This window comes from Tauraco erythrolophus, chromosome 22 (assembly GCF_009769465.1).
Source record: "Tauraco erythrolophus isolate bTauEry1 chromosome 22, bTauEry1.pri, whole genome shotgun sequence".
Classification (NCBI taxonomy): Eukaryota; Metazoa; Chordata; class Aves; order Musophagiformes; family Musophagidae; genus Tauraco; species Tauraco erythrolophus.
The window spans coordinates 3,959,672-3,979,762 of record NC_141486.1 but is presented as its reverse complement, the minus strand read 5'-3'; the positions used below and the strand labels follow the sequence as shown (position 1 = coordinate 3,979,762).

Here is a 20,091-nt window from a genome sequence, read left to right as displayed (position 1 = left end):
TGCTGCGGCAGCCGCAGGCTCTTTAACTTCCCTGGACTGCGCTAGAGATAACAGCGGTTACATCTGTTCCTGGAGGCAGTGTGGGTCTTCCTGTTTATTTATTTATTTTCGGGTTGTATCTGATACAGCCTCAGCGAGTAATTGAGTGTTTGAGAGTGAAAAATTATCTCTCCGGCTTGGCCCTTATCTTGACAGCAAAGCAGCACTTTAATTTAATTTTGTTCAGAGCATGTGGGTAACAAATTTCACTAATCGCTCAGCTGTCGCCCTCCGCATGGTAACGAGTCTCTTGTTTCCCGGGAAGCAGAACATAAAGCCGGCACTGGATGCGGGCGGGAGGAGGGCGAGGGTTAGCGCGGGCTGGGAAAATGAAGACGCGTTTCGGCACTGATGCGCGGCGCGTCCGTGACGTGATGGATTCGTCTCCTGGCTGGAGCAGGGGGAGGAGCGGGAGGAGGCAGAGGATGGTGGACGTCACGCTGTGCTGGTGAAGCTCACCCCAGCGCAGTGCTTGGCTGTGGGGGAAACTGAGGCACGGAGGGGATGTGCCCCAACCCCCGGGGAGCTGTTGCAGAGCACAGATTTTTAGTCCCACCTTACTGGGCTGTTTTGCATCTGTTCCAAAAATAATGGAGAGAGAGAAAGGATGGTTTGTGGGTTTTTTTATTTTTTTTATATGGCTGGCTTTGGAGTTCCCAGCCCAGTTCCCACATCCCTGGCAACTGCCCAGTTCTGCCTGCGGGAGAGCGGGATGGGCAGCACGGCAGAGGTCCAGCAGCGATGGACAGCTTGTTGGGTGCTAGGGCATCTCCTGCTAGGTCCTGAGCCCTCCCTGGCAACCTGCCTCCATCCCCGCTCCCTCCCGGTCTCCCAAAATCAATCCTGCTGTCTGACCAGCCCTTTGCTTGCCGAGTGTGATCCTCCCTGGGCTGTGACTCAACACGAGCTGTTTCAGAGATAATGATTACTTTTTTTTCTTCTCTTTTCCTGTAGGAATAATGTTTTCCTTACGCTATATTGAAAATTGCTTTCCCTCCTCCTTAAAATGAAGCCTACAGTCAGATTTGCCTTTGTGTTTATATATGGTGAAATTTGGACTCATTTGGAGTTCAAAACAAAAGAAAATCTGTCCTTAATTCCAGGAGAAGTGTTTCCATTGATTTGCGTGCAAGAGAATTCCAATGCAGGCAATCTTTGCCTTTAAATATGTAACTGTTTCTTTAATGTGATTTTATCTCAACCAATTCAGCACATGAAAGCAAAGCTGACTTCATTGATTTTAATTGTCCATGCCCGGAGAAACGAAAAAAACCTAACGGCGCCAGGAGAGCGAATTGGGTTTGCACAAATCCTGCCCGCTTTGCCATGCCAGAGTGACGGGTGGGCGGGAACCTCTGCCTGTGGTGGTGACCCTGCCCATGGTGACGGGGCTGGTGGTGGTGACCTTGGTGGCGGTGGGGCTGGTGGGTCAGCAAAGACGAGCATCTCAACCTGTGCCGCCTCAGTCCACTCTGTTTCCCCCCTGCCCTCCACTGCCCCTTCCTCACCCAGCCTTCGAGTCTTTTCCTTTCCCTCCTCTTCCCCTCTTCCTCCTCCTCCTCAAGATTGAAATTTGCTAGCTGCATCTCCCTGCGAGCTGCAGGCACGGTGTTTTAGAGCGAAGGGGGAGCACCAGCAGCAACTGTATAAATAGGACGTAAATACATTTATTCAGTACTTGAGGCATTAAAGCTCCAGGAGCACGTAAAGAGCCGCAGTTCAGGCTGCTGGAGCTGCTTGGGGTGAGTGGTGCGGGCTGCCATGCACCCCGGAGCTCAACCACCGGCCCCTTGGCCTCGCCATGGGGTCTGCAGCCCGACCCCCACCTCCACATGCTGTGGGCACCTGCACTTGGGGTTTGTCCAGGGCAGTGATGGAGAAGGTGTGTGGTGGAGGAGAGGCTGAGGCCAGGCGTTGTAGAGAGGGTGTGTAATGAAACCCCTACTCGAGCTCTCACCCCGCTGCTCAGATGCTGCCTGGGGGGTTCATTGCATCAACATCCATCCCCTTCTAAGGGAAGTGGCTCTGGGACAGAGTGGTCCGTGAAAGCTTGGTGGTGACCATGGTGTGAGAGAGCTGTGTCTGGCTGGAAGTAGGATGTCCCATCCCATCCCATCCCATCTCATGTATCTGATGTGCTGGAGGAAGAGGGACCATTCTGATGTGGAAGGGGTGGGACGGGGAGGGGAGACGGGCAGCGCTGCTCCCCGGTGCAGGGCTGCTCCATGGCAAGAGCTGCCTGCCAGCACTGCCGCTCATCTTAATTGGCGTTTGATTTGATTCGACATGATCTCCTGCTTGTAAAACACCTCGAGGTGTTTCTGTGTGTGAGTGTCCTGGAAACGCTGTTGTACTGTAATAACGAGCCTCTGCCAGAACACGAAGAAGGCTCATTAGAGGTGCCCAACTCCGGCAGCAGCAGCAGCATGCGTTGGGCATGGTGCGGGGATGCTGGGGGTGCGACATGGGCTGTGGTGGGCTCGCAGCTCCTGGGGGTGCTAGGGCAGCAGCTCACCCAGCGCCGGGCACTTCGGCACACGGTACAGTGCTGGGCACTTCGGCATGTGGCATGGCACGGCACTGGGCACTTCGGCACGCCATGGCACTTGGCACTTCTGCACGCGGCACGGCATAGCGGCTGGGCACTGGTGGCTGTGCCACGCGTTGCTAAGCAGTTCAGGCACTCGCCGTTCTCCCGCTTGGTTTCCCCAGCCCTGCCTTCCTCCGGTGGTAGAAATACATTTTAATATCCGAGTAGCCGCAAAACATTCTGTATTATGCTATTATCTCTGGGGGGGCGGTGAAGATTGCAAAGCACTTGGCGTTTAACACCCACATATGGCTAACACCATGGGCTGTGTGCTGATAAAGATGGGGTAATTAAAGTTTATTTTTTTATAGACTAATCTCCCAAGCATGTATTTATGAGCCTGATTTAGAAACATCATATTACCAAGAGCGCGGGATATTTGTGTTGCTCATAAATCCATATGTGTTCGAACATACCTTTTTTTTTGTGTGTTTTTTTTTCTTAAATTTAGGCAGCACAGCCAATATTGAAAAGAAATGAGCTCGGAGTTTTGTTGGGCTTTTTTTTCCCCCCTTGTCCTTTAGGTGGGCAAGGAAAAGTGTACAAAGCAGCGAGTAATTAACTGTTTGAGGAAATGATATTTCAGAGGAGACACGGTGCGTTTGGAGGGGCTGTTTGCAGAGTGTTTACACCGGTGGCTTTGAATTTATTTTCATCTTGCAGCAGGTGCAGAATCTTCAGGGGAACGTGGTGCTTGGGGAGCTGTTTGGGAGCTGTCTGCAGAGGGACCCACGTCTTCTGTGGGAGGCTGGGGCCGGGCTGATTGGCACCGGTGTTTAAAGGGGAAAAAAATCCTGGATGGGAAAAGTGGTGGTGGCAGGAGCCCCACTGACCACAGCCCTGGCTGCTCCTCTTGTCTTCCAGTCTAACTAAGGTGCCGTTAATTGGATCACTAGCAGGAGGCATCTCAGGTACGATTCCGCCCCGAAGCAGCGGTTTGCCTTTCCTTTCTACTTCTCTCTCCTTTGCTCTCATGGGCTGTGCGAAGAGGTTATTTCTTGTCACTGGGGAAGAAGTAATTTCTTCTTATTCTTCATCCCCGTCATGTGTCCTGCCTGCTGCTCTGCCTGCTCCTTGGGTCCAGCCTCCCTGGGTCTGTCTCCCCTGAGACCCCCATGGGCCATTGCTTTCCCCCCAGAACAGCCTGGTTGAGCACCCGGGCACCTGCCCACTTGCTTGCAACCATCAAAAACACAACAGAAACATGTTTAATTAAAAGTTTAGAGAGGTCATCTCAATATGCAAAGGATTTATTAGGGTGGAGGAATCTGGAGAGCGAGTTTGGTCTCAGCCATGCCTGGTCACCATCTTTCTCTTGGGCTTTTTGGACCCCACAAGACCCAAAGGAAGACTTGTGTTTGGTGCTGAGGCTCTCGGGGCTCCTGAGTGCCATCAGCCATCCATGAAGGTCTTGCATTTTCCCCACAAACTCCCTCTCTTGGTCAAGGAGGTTGATACCAGCTTGTTTGGTGGACCTGGGTTTGTGAATCTGTACTTTAAACACTCCTGGAAGCCTAGAGATGACAGTGAGAGCAGGAAAGAGCAGGTTTCAACCAAGTAGAGCTCCCACCTGCAACGCTGTGGTTTATGTGGTGCTTCCTGAGTTACTGAGCTGGGTTTGGATCCCCTCTGCGGGCTGAGGAAGGAATGGATCATTTTGTCTCACTTCTTGAACATGAGCATGAAGCCTCGGTGAGGCCGTTGAGGTTGGTTTGCTTAGCAGTGGCTTGCTAAGAATACATTTGCTTGTGGTTCTAGAGGCCAGACATGAAATTGTTTACTTCCTGATGAGTGTTTAAACACAGCACAGGAGTGCTTCTGCTGGAGCATCAGTGGTCTGAAGAGCAGGCGATGGGATGGAAAACAGGAGCCATATCCCTCTCTTCAAAGAACGAGGGAAGAATCTGCTTTTCCAGCAGCCTCCTTTCAAACCTGGCAGCAAACTGGCTGTGAGCAATAAAGAGCTGAGCTGGAAATCCAATTCCTGCCGAAGCAGAAGACCTGTGGTTTTTGTTCAGTTGGTCAGAACCAATGTCAGGCAGTTCTAGAGGTCAGTAATTAGTGCCGTGATGGAAACAAGTGGGGAGCATGAGGCAGGTGAGTGGGAAAGGTGGTTACAGGAGACTCGTAGCACATTGTCCCTTTCCTTGGGCACCCAAGCTCAAACTCATCGAGCTGTAATGGGCTTTTTGCTGTTTCAAGCTCCTGTGCCTCCCTCCTCTTAGTCATGGGGAAGGAAGCAGCTACGTGGACTGATGGAGATGGGAACTCCCAGATCCAAATTCCTGCAGCTCCACTCCGGCTGCAGGCTGGTGAGAGCTGCCGTCATACCCGTGATTGAGGCTCTTTGTGAGAAGAGGATAATACTCCTCTAACTCAGGAGGGATTTGTGATTTAATGTTTGCAAAGCACTTTAAGACCCTGGCTTGAAAGGTGATTTATAATGGTAAAATCCAGTGTTCTCTGGTCTATTGTATACTTGGCTGTGTCCAGTTACCCTGATGGAGGCTTTTCTCCTTCTGTTCTCTTTTTTTTTTCTTCTCTTTTTTCTTTTGCATTCATCGTAACTCCAAGCAAGCACAGGGTTTGTGGCAGGCACAGTGTGCCCGGCGAGAGGATGAGTTTCCCTCCCAAGGAGGTGCTAACTTACGCTGATGATATGAATACAGATGGGGAAGAAAAAAAACGAGATCACGAGGCGAAGGGTGCAGGGGATCGGTGATAAAGCTGTGAAATAGGGATGGGAAGGCTGTCTGGATGATGCGTGCATAAGAAAAGTGAAAGGTGCTTCATAAGCAATCAGTTTGCAGCCTCCTGATGGTCGCAGTGGTGGGGGTATTTTCCAGCAAATCAGCTGCTTCTCTTGTCCTGCAAATGCTTTTTGGAGCGTCCACTGTGGAGGCTCCATCCTGCCGCAGGTGATGCTTTGGTGGGACATGCTGCCCTGCCTGGAAAACGCAGGTGGTGCTGTGGGCTCAGCCCGAGCACGAGGTCCCTGCCCTGGCACCAGCATCTCTACCAGTGGCGTCGGTCAGATCACAGGGTGTGCGAGTGCCAACTCCCTGGATGTGTTTCCCCTTCAATTTTCAAACTGGTGCTTTTTAAATCTCGCCTCGCTGATAAGATTGTGAGGGCTGGGGAGTGAGGAGGGAGAGGCTGGGTTGACTTTCAAACCAAGAAGGTGTCCTTTCCTGGATCCTGAGCAGGGGCACCGTCAGGTCCCACCAGTTGCACCATGCCAGCCTGTGTGGCGGCTGGGGTGGGCTACTGGGCTGGGCCAGTCGTTCGACTTTGCCAGCTCCCCAAGTGAGTTTTAATCAGCATCCGAAACACCGGAGGAGGGAACTGGCCGCTCCGTGGGGTGTCTGTCGTCAGCTTTGAGCAAAGCAGAGCGCTGGTGCGAGGTGTCAGACCAGGTGGCCGTGGGGGATGCGGTGCAGTCAGAGCAGTGGTGGGGCAGCCCCCAGCTCCAGTGGGGCTGGGTGAGGAGGGGGCCAGCGGTGCCCCATGGGTGGGGAGGGGACCAGCAGTGCCCCATGGATGCAGGCTTCAGGGCTGCTCCATTCTTGGGCACTGGGGAGCTGTTCGTGCGATAGCGGTGGCCAGGGGACAGTTTCTTCCGGTCACCTCCATCAGTGGAGGGTGTCTCATCTGGACACGTGTGCTCCTGGTGTGCACCCAACAAGAGCATCCGAGTCTCTTGGGGCAACCAAGTCTCTCCCGATGACTCTGTATTGTCCAGCTTTACCTCCTTCCCTGCGGAGTCTGGGGGTTGCTCTGTCTCGCTTCACTATAGTTGGCAATGATTCGGTCACCTTCATGCCGCAGCGCTCCATGAGGGTTTCCCGGTGTTGTACCTGGTGCCGGCCTCCCTAGGCCTGCGGATGCTTGTGCTCGTCATTGGCTTGTTGGCTTTCACCTGATGCTTCAGAACAAATCCAAATAAACCAGAAGCCACCAGTGAAGCCTGGTGGAGCATGCAGGTGAGCGGAGCCATGGAGCGATGGGATCCCCGCAGCCTCGCAGGATTATTTCTCAGTGCTGGCATCCCTTAGCCCTTGTGCCAGGCATGTGGCCCTCGAGTCTAGGGATGGTGGTTTGGGAGTGACCCACATGCTGTGTGGGGGCCGGGCAGGATGCGTGCCTGCTTCGGTGGCTGGCGTTCGTGTGTCGGAAAATGTGGAGCTGCTTAGCAGGAGACACTGTGAGCTTCTGCGCCTGACAAAATAAAACTTGTTTTGTAATATCTTCTGCCTGTCAAAAGCAACTGACTCTGTTGTTTGGTGTAGTCGCCCTGTGATGACTGAATATTTATGTATATTTGGGTAAATAATTAATACTCATTGGTGCTATATAACATCTAGAGGTGTAGATTTCTCCTGGTGTTAAAGGAAAGCAAACGATTTCATGGCCCAGGCAGCCCTCAGATTTGGCTTGCTTATTTTTTTGTGACTTGGCAAGATTAGCCTTGGTTTATTTACCAAGGCTGAGGAGTCATGGTGGCTTTGCCGAGGGAGCGTGGCAGGGGTGGTGAACAGCTCCAGGAATGGGGAGTTCCCAGGGAGAGGGTCTGTACAGGGCTCTGAGCAGGTTTTCTCCCTCCTCTAGGAAAATATAGTCCCCAAGACGGATGTAACTTAGTGAGTGAAACAACACGAACGTTAAAAACCCAGCCAAACGAGGTGTGATGGGAATGATGGAGTTTGCAGACCTCGAGAGCTCTTCCAGTGCTACTGAACTGTCTTTGTTTTCAATACCTGCCCGTCCCTGGGGTTTTGGGACTCTCCTGCATCCACGTAGGGAAGGGGGGAGGCAGCTTTGCCTTTTGGCCACCTACCCCTCTTTCTGCCTTCCAGGTTCAATGAAGAGCCCCGTCAACAAGACAGCGCTGACCTTGATCGCCGTCAGCTCCTGCATCCTGGCCGTGGTGTGCGGCTCCCAGCTCTCCTGCCCGCTGACCGTCAAGGTGACACTTCATGTACCCGAGCACTTCATCGCGGACGGTAAGACCCTCCGGGGAGTCAGAACTCTCTGCCTCATTGGGTGTGTTTGGGACATGCAAGTCTTTGTCTTTGGGAATTGCCCTGGCTGCACTCGGCTGCAGGGATCCCCCTTCCCAGAGGAGCAAAGTGCGTCTTGCTGCGAGCCTGAGGCTGAAATAGTCTTAATTGCACCTATTATTATTATTACTACTACTACTAATGGTGTCTGGACATTCCTGAGTTTCTCCCGAACTCCCTGACGAGCCCTGGGAGCCTGCACAGACAGACGTCCTCCTGTCCTGCAGCAGCAAAGCTGCTTGTCCCAGCCCCTTGCAGCGGTGCTGAGGGAAATTGCTAGGATTTGAGCAAAAGCAGAGATGCTTTGAAAAATTAGACGCGGGCTGCTGTCACTATTTGTTGCTTTCTCCAACTGGGCTCCTTGTGTTTGTTGTGTTTCACTGACCTTTTCTTTATAATGTGCAGTGAGCATCGAGTGCAAGTTTTCGGTAACACGAGGGCAAATTTCATTTTCTTCCAGCAGACGGGATCCATTATTCAGTCGGTTCCAATTCCTCAGCTCCTATGCTCGTCTCGCTGCTTGGGGCGTGCGGGGGGGGCACTTTTTCTCTGCCAGAAATGTGCTGCACAGAGCCGGTGTGTTGATGGGGTGTCCCGGTGCGGCCAACTCCTGTAGAGCCTCCACTTTAGGGGCCAGGATGGAGAGCAGCTCTTGAGGGTGATTAATATTTTGGGGAGAGGTAGATGGTTTAAGAGGTGCAGCAGCATGGCAGCAACAGGGAGTGATGGAGAGGGGCTTCAACCATCACCCCGCGGCAGGGAGGGACTCACCAGCATGTTTGAAGTGGGATTCAGAGTGGTTTCTTCTTGGCCTTGATACGCGTTCATAGGATGTTACCTGCACTGCAACACTGACGGAGCACATGCTCTCCCCAGCTCCACCACTGGCCCTCGCTGCCTCCTTAATCCCGCTTCTGCATCTGCACCTCATTATGCTTATGGGATGGGTGTTGGGTGCAGCAGGTTGCTGGCATGCGAGGCTGCCTCTGCGCTGGTCCCTAAGGATGCTTCTTAGCTGCTGAATCTGGAGATTGCAACCTAATCTCCAGGTACATGGAACATCCCAATGGTCAAAGCTTGGTCCTTAAAGGAAAGAGGAGGAGAGCGTCTACTTTGTGGTCTCAGGTTGGAGGAACTGGACATCAGTGGAGACATGAAAATACATAACTTGAAACAAGGGACTTATCTGCGCCTTGACCTGTTTCCAAAAGGCTTTAAGGATTGTCCAGGATGCACATAAATGTTCTGAAGTCTTCACAGATCGTTATTCCAAGTAGCTGGAAAACAGAAACTCTTTTTGCGCTTGGGAAATGAGGTTGCTCCAGTGTTAATCCATTGTCCCTTTGAGATGGGCACTGTCCAGTTCATCGCTTGGACTGGGAGTTCACAGCTGGTTTGGTACTTGCTGAAGGTTGGCCAGGAAGGTGGTCATGGACATAGGACCTTGACATCCTGCTCCTGGCCTGCAGTTCAGGCCCAGGGAAGACAGTGTGTCTTCAAAAAAGAAAATAAACCAAAATGCAACATGACTCTGTGGAATGAAAGTGAAAAGCTGAGCCTGTGCTTGTCACCGGGAAGGGGGTGGCAACGCAAATTATGCAAATACGGAGAACACTCGAATGCAAATGACAATGAAATACCAATAAAACAGATTAATATCCTTGAAACTGGGGGAAATGGGATGATCTCCAGTCCCGACTTAATGACTTTTCTAAAGAGAAAGCGGCAAAAGGACTGGTAAAAACAGTTTGGAGAAGAATTAAAATGAGCTTTGTAATGAAACTGTAAAATATAATTACAAACTGCAAAAACTTTTTTAATATTTTTTATGAGAAACAGTCAAATTCTTCACACAGAAGCAGCCAAGACATTTTGCAGTGGCGATCACTTTTACTGAAATCTCATCATTTAATGCGATGGCGGAGTCCCTTGCCTGGGACGAGAAAAGCTCTTAAAGTTGTCCCTTCTTTTTGAATAACAACAAATCCCCAGGCGGCACCCAACTGGCAGCAAAATATAAAACATTTAAAGACATCACAGAACTGAGCCGAGTTGGGAAATTTTATTGATACCCAGGAAACACCAAGCAAGGCTGGCTGTTTGCGGAGCCTTGCCACCCAGAGCCGTATGCTGATGGAGAACGGAGGACTTGCTCCTCCCTGCTGAGCTTCTGGGTGGGTTTAAACCTGGTTTTGGCCTGGGTGGGTTGGCGTGGGCATCCCCACGTGAGCAAAGCCACAGTAGAGCTGATGTCTTTGGCCTGGCTGAGGCTGGGAGCTTTGCTCAGTCTTACACCTGCCCCTGGCGTGGCACCCGATAGTGGGCACCGTGTCTCCTAAACGTCTCCATGCGCTCACAGAGGTGGTAGATGCCCCATCCCTGGTGACATTCAAGGTCAGTTCGGACGGGGCTCTGAGCGACCTGATCTGGTTGAGGACGTCACTGATCACTGTGGCGTGGGGGATTGGACTAGATGACCTTTAAAGGTCCCTTCCAACCCAAACCATTCCATGATTCTAAGTAGTTTGGTTCCTGAAGCTGTTCTCTTTTGTGTTTTGCATGACGGCTCTGCAAGATGGAGGGACAGTTTATTCATGGGAGATGTTCCTGCGTGAGAGAAGAGTGCCCTCAGGGTCCTTTTTGAAACGTGGTATTAAAATAGGTGCCAGTAGCCAAGGAAAATCATGAAGTGGAGAAGCTACCAGCACCTCTGCAGGAAAAACAAAGACAGAGGCTGCAAGAAATCCCTCTCCTAGCAGATGAAAACTCATCTTTGAAGGAAACTTTAAATAGACGCCAGCCAGCTCCAGCGCGCCAGGAGCCAAAGCCAAGTTGGGAAAAGAAGGAGGGGAGAAAAAGCCCCACCAAATGTCTCCAACCTCAGAGGAAAGCAGCTTTCCCCGCTGCAGCAAGCAACGGCAGTAGAGAAGAAGCTCCCGAGCCTGCTGGAGTGGCAGGATGGGAATGGGGAGGGAAGGACTGGGACCAGAAGCCAACTGGCAGCAAAGGCTGGGAGAATGTATTCCAGCAGCGGTATTAATAACCAGCCTGTCTCCGTTGCCCTGATTTCTCTCTCTCCATTCATTTTCTTCCTTTTGTTCATTTGATGGAGTTCCCCCCCCCGCCCCGGCTCCTCTCCCCTCTGAGCAATCACTGCCTGGTTTGTACAGCTGCTCTTCCTCCGTTTCACGAGAAGACCACATCCAGGAGAGCCTGGCAGGAGCTGCTGGGACTGGCAGGGTCCTCCTGCCTCCGGGAAGCGGCTCCGTGCCTCTGAATCTGCTCTTAGGATGGTGGGAGCATCCTCTCCTTCCTTCTGCTTCTCCGGGGCATCGTGGTTTCGGGCAACCTCTCTGCCCGCGCTGAGCAGAAGGCATCGTTCGGAGATGGCTTGGATTTATAGGAAGGCTCGTGGTGGCTTTTATGAGGATATGGAAATGCAAAACATTATTTAAAGGACCCTTTAGCAGTGTCAAAGGGGGGAAGAAAGGAAGGAGAACCCCTCCATCTCAGTAATAAAACTCCTCATGAATATGTGAGCCAATCAGCTCTGTACATTCAGTAGTTGATTGTTTTTTGTTCTTTTTTTTTTCTTTCTCGTAAGTAATCATTCAAAAAGTAGAAGTATAGCGATGGGAGCGGCTTGCAGGGAAGGCAGGGCTGGAGAAAGGTACCCTGGAGGACTCAGCCTGGAGTATGTCCTTGCTGCACAACAGTTTGAAATATAGTATCAATTAAAGCTTCCCGGTTTTACAGCCTGCAAAGAGGTTATATACGGTGTGGGTGGATGTTTGTATCTGGATATGGCGGGAGGGGCAGGTGAGATCCTGCCGTGCGTACAGAAGGAAGCAGGAGCTACGTTTAGCTGGGGGCTCGTAGGGCCTCGTTTTATACGTGGGAATAAAGTAAAGGGCATAAAGCAGGTTTCTGTGACTTCAGAGACATCTCAGGGCATTCGCTACCTCCCTCCCTCCTCTCCTGAGATGTGTGCCAGAGGAGATGTGGCAATCCCTGTCTGAATCCTCGCTGGACCATGCACTGGGTGGTTTATGGGGGTCAGGAGCAGAGGCTCTGCGTGGTGGGTGCTGTCCTTGCCGTGGGCTCTGCTCTGATCCACCCGCGCTGCTGCTTCAGCCCTCCTGCAAATTGGGATGGAACCTCCCCGGATGAACATTGTCCTGCAAGCAGCGGGAGGGGGAGGAAGGCAAACGTGGTCCGGTCCCACCCGTGCAAAGCCAGGAGAGCAGTGGGAGGTGAGATTGCTGCTGGACTTGAGCATCTGACAGGGTGGCAGGGTTGGGGGAAGCTCTTCGTGCCTTCTTTTATTTTTGCTTTTAAGCATCGTGCGTCTTCCCGTCTGAACGATGATGTTCTGGGATTGTCATGCACCTGATCAGTAATTGTTTCACCTGAAGCTTCTTTCCTACTTTCCTCCCATGACCGTTTCCTCCAAGACCCCGCTGGAACCCCTGCTGCTGTTAGCAGCTTGTGTTGATTTTCCGCAAAGATTGCCGGAGCTCTGCAGATTGCAGTTGTTGGGCTCTCTAAAACTTCTCATTTTGGTTTTAATTAAATGCATCGCTTTAAATTGTTTACTTTTGACATCTCCTGCTCAATCTTCTGCAGCCCTCAAAGGTGACCAGGCATTAGCTTGTGTCCTCAGGCACTCGCTCACGTGGGTGCTCAGCACATGCTGTGCATGTGGTCTCAGAGAAGTGAGCAGCGGGAAGTGGGAGACCGACTGCTTCCTCATTCCTTTTTACAGCAAGAAAAAGCTGGAGATGCTCTTTAGTTTACACATGGAGCACCCCAGGTTTATACCAGAAGGATGGAGAAGGGCATCTGATCTCAAAGGTATCTTAGTTTTCAGAGCGATGCTGCCGTTGGGGTCCACCATGGTCTCCAGCTGGTCCCAGCCCCATCAGCCCCAACTGAAATCCATAGAGGGAATTTTCTAGCTTGAAATCAGAATTTCCTTGTGCTATTTTCTCCCCTCAGAGTTGTTCTGCCAGAGGTGCCTGTTCTGCTGTACAGAGACCCGAGTCAGGGCTTATGCAGAAAAAATACTTCCCCATTGCAGACTCGGTGCCAGATCTGGCTGCCCCGGACCCCGCGTGTTTCTGGTGAGGTGGCCGTGTTTGGGGGACAGCTTTGCAGATTGCATTTAATTCCATCAGCTCTTAATTGCTGGGTCACCTCTGTGTCTGCCGTACAGCCCGCTCCCGTTCCCGCGCCTCTTTGGCTGGCAAGAAAATGTGAGCAAATGGCTGCAGCGTTACCAGACATGAACTCTAAATATTAACATCAATTTATAAACTGTATCAGCATGGATCAAAGGGATTCCAAGACGGTTTTACAGCGTGAACGCTCTTTGCATGAAGAACTAATAAGATTCTGGAGGCTGAAGTACATCATGTTTTTATCGTGCCTTTGACAGGCTTGTGATCCGGTGCTTGGCTGTTCCCGGTGCCGGCCCGGCTCCCCCAGCCGTGTGCCTGCCACCAGCGTGCCCAGCTGCTGGGCAGCTCAGTTTGCCCGGGAAGGCAAATGTGCAAGGCACTATTTACCCTCTAGTTTAGCGAGATAGTGAGGGAAACTGCAGTAAGGCACGTCTTTGACCAACTAACCTGCTCCCTTCCTAGATGGAGAGATGCAAACATTGGCTTCTGCATCTGCAGGATGAGGTCCTGCCTGATTGCAGCGTGGTGGTGGATTGGTTCTAGGGAGCTGGCTTAGGCTTTTGCACAAGAATTCACACAGTGAGGGTTTTTGGAGCCTGTGTAGCTGGAAATGTGCTACTTCATGGAATCATAGAATAGTTTGGGTGGGAAGGGACCTTTAAAGACCATCTAGTCCAATGACCCTGCAGTGAGCAGGGATTATCTTCAACTTAATCAGGTTACTGAGAGCCCCGTCCAACCTGACCATCAGTGTTTCCAGGGATGGGGCATCCACCACCTCTCTGGGAACCTGTGCCAGTGTTTCACTATACTCATCATAAAAAATGTCTTCCTTATATCTGGTCTGAATCTATTTGACTCTGTTGTTCTCCTAACAAGTGGCATTGCTGATGTGCAATCTCTCAGGGAGTGGGTGGTAGCTCACCCCGGTCCTGTGGCATATTAGTTTTGCATGTGCTGCCTCTTGGTTGTGTTTTCTGCCATCCTGGGAGGATGTTTGGTCTTGGTGCTGGCTGAAAAATCTCCGTTCACAAGCATTTTATGTTTTTTGAAGCTTATCATAACTCATCTGTCATACACTTGGCGATGTGATTAGATTTACGCTGGATTTCCCTGAACCCTTGTCCAATATCTCGAGAGCACTGAGAAGGAGCCTCAGGCTGGAGTGTGGAAGTTGGGAGATATGGAGCATTAAGAAGAAGATTTTCTTTAGGAGTCTGATTTCCGTCTCAGCCATTGCTGGCCCAGATGCCTACGAAGGTTGGAGATGTGCTGTTACTGACACCTGTGCTATTATATTGTCTAATAACGCCATGGGAGATCTCGTTGCAGCATGAGCTTGACCACAAGGCAGGGATGGGAAGACACCATCTCGCTTGGTTTGGGAGAAGGTGACCAAGTCATCACTTGCCATATAATGTTAAGTATGTGCGTTGCTTGTCAGCAGCTCACCCTGGCAAAATTAAGACTGACTGCCAAAAAAACCCACAAAGAAAGAGTCTGTCAGAATGATCAAGAAAGTGCAATTTAACAATTAAAATGTAACCCTGCTCCTCCCACAGGAAAGATGCTTCTAGTCTGAGCTGTAATTACATATAAATTTGTATCACTAATTTGCTTCTGCTTTGCCAGAGTGAAAAAGCTCTGGCAGGATCAACAGTATTTCTGAGGGATGGGGGTCTCTGGGTTTGATCATCAGCGGGTTGGGGAGCGCTGGTGTGAGCTGCCCACGGCCGCACAAGTAGTTCGTGTGCTGAAAAAACACCCGTGAGTCAAGCACTGTGTGCGATACCAACTGTACGCACATTGGCTGATGGAAGAGTAAACGAAAGGCATGTCTGTAGGCTTTTCTTGTTTTAAAAACTTGCTATTGTAACTTTCTGTTTAAGCATCTCATCTTGTTCAAGAGAGGAACCGTTTGAAAAACAAGATGAAGTGGATAGCTTGGATTTTAACCTGGTATGATGCTATCCCTGGATTCAAATTAGAATGTAAAATTAAGAATTAAACTTTGAAGAATTTAAATTATTCCAAAATTACCTAGTTTTGTGCTAAGCAGGAGAGGGGTGGTAAAGCTGAGCACCGCGTTAGTCTATGGGAGCAATCCTGCACCAAGCCCTGTTTGCTTCCTTAAGTCAATATATGTGTGTCTTGGATGAAAATCCAACGTCTGGTTGGCTCTTCTGCATTTTCTGAAAGAAATTTAAGAAGCAGAATATTTCATTCCCTAGGGCCAGGACAGGAGGGCAAGAGCTGATCAATGGAAAGAGCTGATAGGGGAGGAGTTGTCTCTTTGGGAAATATTCTTTCAAGTTTAACAAGGGTAAAAGAAAAGGTCTCTAAAGAAATCAAATGGGGTTATTCTTTGTACCTATACAATGGAGCAAGAGAGATAATCCTTCCTCTAGCATTTAAAAAAATAATTCTATAACAGGATTATAATTGAAGGATAGTATAGGGATGGATGCATTAATAGCAACGTGTAACATGACCTCCTTTGGATTTCCAACACTAAATACTAATTTTAGATGAAAGGGAGTTTCACTGGCCAAGATACAGCAAATGGACCAAAGAAGACAAAAAGAGCGGAGGGAGAAAGAAACAGAAATTCTTCAAAAAAATTAGTTTTTGATCTCTTCCCTTGAAAACAAGAGAGAGAGTGAAAGGAAAAACCAAACCCTTTCAGCTGCCTTTCGTATGCTTTGTTCTTTTCCCTTGTTAGATATTTCTTCTGAGCTGTTTTATCCTGTTGTGTTACGGAAAATGATTTTTGAAATGTCAAAACTTCAAGCCTCTTTTGTCAAGGCTTAAGTAGTTCCACTGAACTTTGAAGGAGACCCCAGTATGAGAGACATGAACTTTTGATGCTGCCTTAACTAATCTGGCTTTGATCAGCATTGGAGAAGGAAGGGGGGTGTGTGAAAAACAAATGCATACAAAACCGCAAAAAAATCAATCCCCCGAAGTGCTGGTGGACCTTGTGGAGCGGGGAGTGGTGGTGTAGCTGTGTAGCAATGTTCTCCATGGCACTGCAATGCTGCTCTATCCCGTAGACTGGCTTGGGAAGTCAACAGTGCTCAAAGGACATGTCCTACAATGGGGATTCCTGGGAGGAGGTGGTGATGGTGGGTGGAGAGCTGCCGTTTCATCATTGTATTCCCTTGTTTGGTTGATGGGTGCTTTATCCTGATGGTTGCTTTACCCTGGGGCCTGCATGTCTCTGTTTAAGGAGGATTTCACAGAGCTTATGAGTGGGAGGCTCAAAACTTGTGTCCAGGAGGACCTCTGGGAGGGAACGGGGTTAGCAGCAGAGGACAGTGGGGTGGGCAGTCTCTCTGGGTGTTTTTGGAAAGTGTCTCTGCTGGGATCTGCTCCTGGGTTCCACAGGCAGCAAGTGTAGGTGTGCACCAAACTGTAGGCTTGGTGCAGGTGTAGGGCGATTTGGTGGGGTCTGAGGTCCTCAAGACAGGTTTTCAGAGGGTGGTTTGGAGGGGGGTCTACCCCGCACTGCCCCGGTGGCGTGAGCCCCTGGGGTTCCCTATCACCCCCCTTCCCTCCTCCTCGATTTCTCTCTGTTGGCAGACGGCACGTTGGTGAAAGCAAACCTGGCTGATGTTCTTGGCAAGCTAAAGATGTTTGAAATGGCTCTGGGTTAGAAAATGTTTGTTCTTGGTAGTTTCTGAAAGGATTTGATATTTGACCTGCCCTTTCCGAGCTTTTCAAGATGGTTTTGATAAGTGCATGCTAGTGGCTTTTGAAAAGCGTTTTCTGTGTGTGGATTCTTTGAAAATAAAGAGAAAAACTGTGTGAAAAGGCTTTGAAATCTTCAGAATTTTAGCTTTCAAAATATTTGTAAAATGCCTTTTCCTGTTATTTTTTTTCTCAGGCAAGTTATGAAGGGATCAAGGTTGGGATGTTTGTTTGTGTTTTCAATGGGAGTGAAGGGGATGAGAGTGTCTGAGAACACCTCTCAAAACCATACCCAGCTGAGCTGCAACACGCTCAGCTTCCAAGATGTGAGAAGTTTCCTTGCTGGAAGTTGTCTCTCCTTCCTCCTAGGAAGGAAATAAAGTGTTTACAATTAACTAAACCCTTTCATTTCCCCAGGTTTTTCTTTTTTTTTTTTTTTTTAACTGAAATAGAAAAACCTTCAATTTAAACTGAACTTGAATTCAGGGATTTTGGATTCAAATGTTTTCACTTCTCCTTATATTTTTTTAGACTTTTGATATTGAGGATGATTTCTCAATCAGACTTACTAAAACCAATAGAGGACTTTTCTTTTTTATTTAAGTTACAGTTACATTATATTTGGGAAGGTTATTCTGTATACAGAATATGGCAAAACTCGATCAATCTGCAAATTATTTCAGGCTTCCCAAATTTGTGGTTTTACAAGGACACCAAACTTCTGCTGAAAGAGAAGTTATTGGCTCCTGGCTGGATATCACATTTTGGTATTGATTTAGGAGGTACTTCCGTAAATAGGTATTTGTTGGGGTTTTTGTACTCCCAGCAGCAAGCAGGCTGGGTTTTCCGAAGGAAATGAAAATTTGGCAGCAGGGCCATGAATGTGCTTCCTTCTCCTGGAGGAGCTCAGTATTTGGGGCTGGTGGGGAGCTCCTGAGGTCACCCCTCCATCGCCCACCCCCACCATGGGGTCCCCTTCATGTAGCAGCCCCTGGCCCAGGACGCTCTGCCAGCTCAAGTCACCTTTGTCTTTATGATTACTAATTATTTATATGACTTTTTAATGTCTGATTTACTTCTGGCACTTTCTGACTGGCTGTATTTTAAGTAGAAGTGGGGTTCATTAGGTAGGGATTTAATGGAGAGCTGGTGGTTTCGCTATTCAGTCTTTGGGTGCAGAGGGAGTTGTCTGTAGCTGAGCCTCCAAACGTGCTTACGTGCCTCCCAAGCCTCGCTCTGTATTAGGGAACTACAAAAATAAGGAAGAAAGCAAGATTGGCAGGTTACTACGTCACACCAGTGGGTGTGTGATGCATTTCTGTTTGGTAAAATAAAGCAGCACTAGTTATCGTCGGTATTTAAAGTTATCTTTAAATATTCCTGGAAAAGAATGATCATTAGAAATAAAATTAAGTGGCTTTCAGGTACTTCTTTGTGGTCAGTGTTTCGATGCTTTCCACTGGTGCCGTGGAGTTTACCCGGCGATTTGCTGCTGCCGTGTGTCTGATTGAGACGTATCCTGCAGCCCTGGTGAGGCAGCTCCTGCCTTGCTGTGTCTCCAGAGCAGCTGGATCCTGGATGTCTAATTTTCATTTGCTTGAACAGTCGGAAGCTTGGCAGCCTCCATCGGCTTTGAGCGTAGAGATGCGTCTGTGAATATGTTCATGGTGTATAAACAGTGTAAGTGTAGAAGATTTGAATTCACGTGGAATTAGAGCCCAGATTTGTATGGTGCTGAGATCTCAGGATGCCTGAAAACGGTGTTGCTCACCGGGATACTTGTTCTCTGCATGGATAATGTGGCATGGGATGAGGTTTAGAAGGGCTTCTTCTTGCTAAAGCATCAGTGATGCTCTTCTAAAGGAAATTAGGAGTTTGTGTTCAAGCAGGTTCACGTGGGGTGGTTGCTGCTACGGTTTTCTGGTGACACTTTTTTAATCTCTTGGCTTTCCTTGAGCTAGGATCTTCAGCAGTGCTTAGAAAAATTATGTTCCAGTCAGTTACTAAGTGATACAAGCCCTGAAGTTACATGAAAATACACCATGGATCTATAGACTTGCCATCCTTGGGTGACTGCTAAGAAAGATTTGAATCTTCAGATAGTGGTTGTGGATTTTGTTCACGTTTGCCAGTCCTAGTGCTTAGTGGGAGGATGGCTGCTGGTTCCTGCGTTACCTGGAGTTCCCCTTGCCCACTCCTACTTGAGGGTTTCTTCTCCCCTGTTTTAAGAGGCTTTTACCCTGGTAACTTTTGCAAAACACCACTTAATGGCAGAGGTTTTTTGGCTCCCCTCTGATCTGTGCAGCACTGTTATGGAGGCAGTCTTATAATCAATGTAATTGAAGATCAGAGTTAATGAGGACCTCTGTGTCTGCAAAATCCCCCGAGCGATGCTGGGCCTCAGATGTTAGATAAGGAAATGATTGGGCTGAACTGAAAATCTATTTGGCTAATTAGATGATGCATATTCCCAGATGCCAGTGGGGAAAAATACTTTTCACAAAATAAAGAAACGTAAGATTTTGTAAGAAAAGATTTTTGGCAGGAATTCACTGCTGACTCTCCGGAGGGAGAGGGTGAAGGAGCGTCTCTGATATGGGACTGCTCATACGAGAAGTTGTGCGTTGGGCCAATTCACTCACCTTCGACCAAAGAACTGAAGTGGGAACAGCCCGTGCTGCCCCTGCCCATCCCTGCCTGGAGCCTGGCACCCAGGCGTCTGTGGACACCGTCTGCGTGAGCTGGGGAAGTGATGCTCCGATCTGACGGATCCAAATAATTACACTGGTCCATATTTCTGCAGACATCTGGGAATCAAGTCCAGTATCTCGTGATGCTGAGCAGGGGTGGGGGAGTGTCTGGGCAGAGGAGTCTCCCAGCTGGTGGAACATTCATTGGGGCATGTTCGTATGGAGACGAATGGTCAAATGAAGTTCTTTGGGTTCAAGCATTAGTGAACTCAGTATTATTTTGCTGATCTCGGCATCGCAGCAGCTTCTGAAGAGTAGAGTGTTTCGGTATTTGATCAAATTGCATATTATTTTTTTTTCTTTTTTCTTTTAAGTTCCTCTAACATACTTTTTTTCCACCCTCCAGGCAGCAGCTTTGTTGTGAGTGAGGGCAGCTACTTGGACATCTCCGACTGGCTTAATCCAGCCAAGCTGTCCCTGTACTATCAGATCAATGCCACGTCCCCCTGGGTGAGAGACCTCTGTGGACAGAGGACCACCGATGCCTGTGAACAACTGTGTGACCAAGAGACAGGTAAGGAGGTGGGGGAAGAGTGAAGACCTTGCAAAGTTCAGAGATGGGAGGGAGAAGGTTTGTCTCTGGATATTTTGATGCCCACTCAGGCTAACGCAGAGGTGAGCTGAAGGAGGGCTGAGAGGTACCAGCAGGATCACACAGTGGTGAACCCCATCAGCAAAGTATAAAGAAGGTGGGCACAAGGATGGGAATTTGAAATGGTGGACCTATCAGTTCTTTGGTGTGACAACTGCAGGAATGTGGAGTTTATCTGCTTCTAAATTGT

General features: G+C 49.3%; 1 protein-coding gene across 2 annotated transcripts in view; it reads left to right on the top strand.

Annotated features, from left to right (window-relative positions):
* ASTN2 (astrotactin 2) overlaps nt 1-20,091 on the top strand; it is a 370,596-nt gene that overhangs the window by 126,556 nt on the left and 223,949 nt on the right. For both annotated transcript variants that reach the window (XM_086625404.1, XM_086625403.1), the window contains 2 exons: nt 7,486-7,632; nt 19,656-19,823. In XM_086625404.1, the coding sequence (XP_086481530.1) occupies nt 7,486-7,632; nt 19,656-19,823 (315 nt within the window). The remainder of the gene's footprint in view (nt 1-7,485; nt 7,633-19,655; nt 19,824-20,091) is intronic.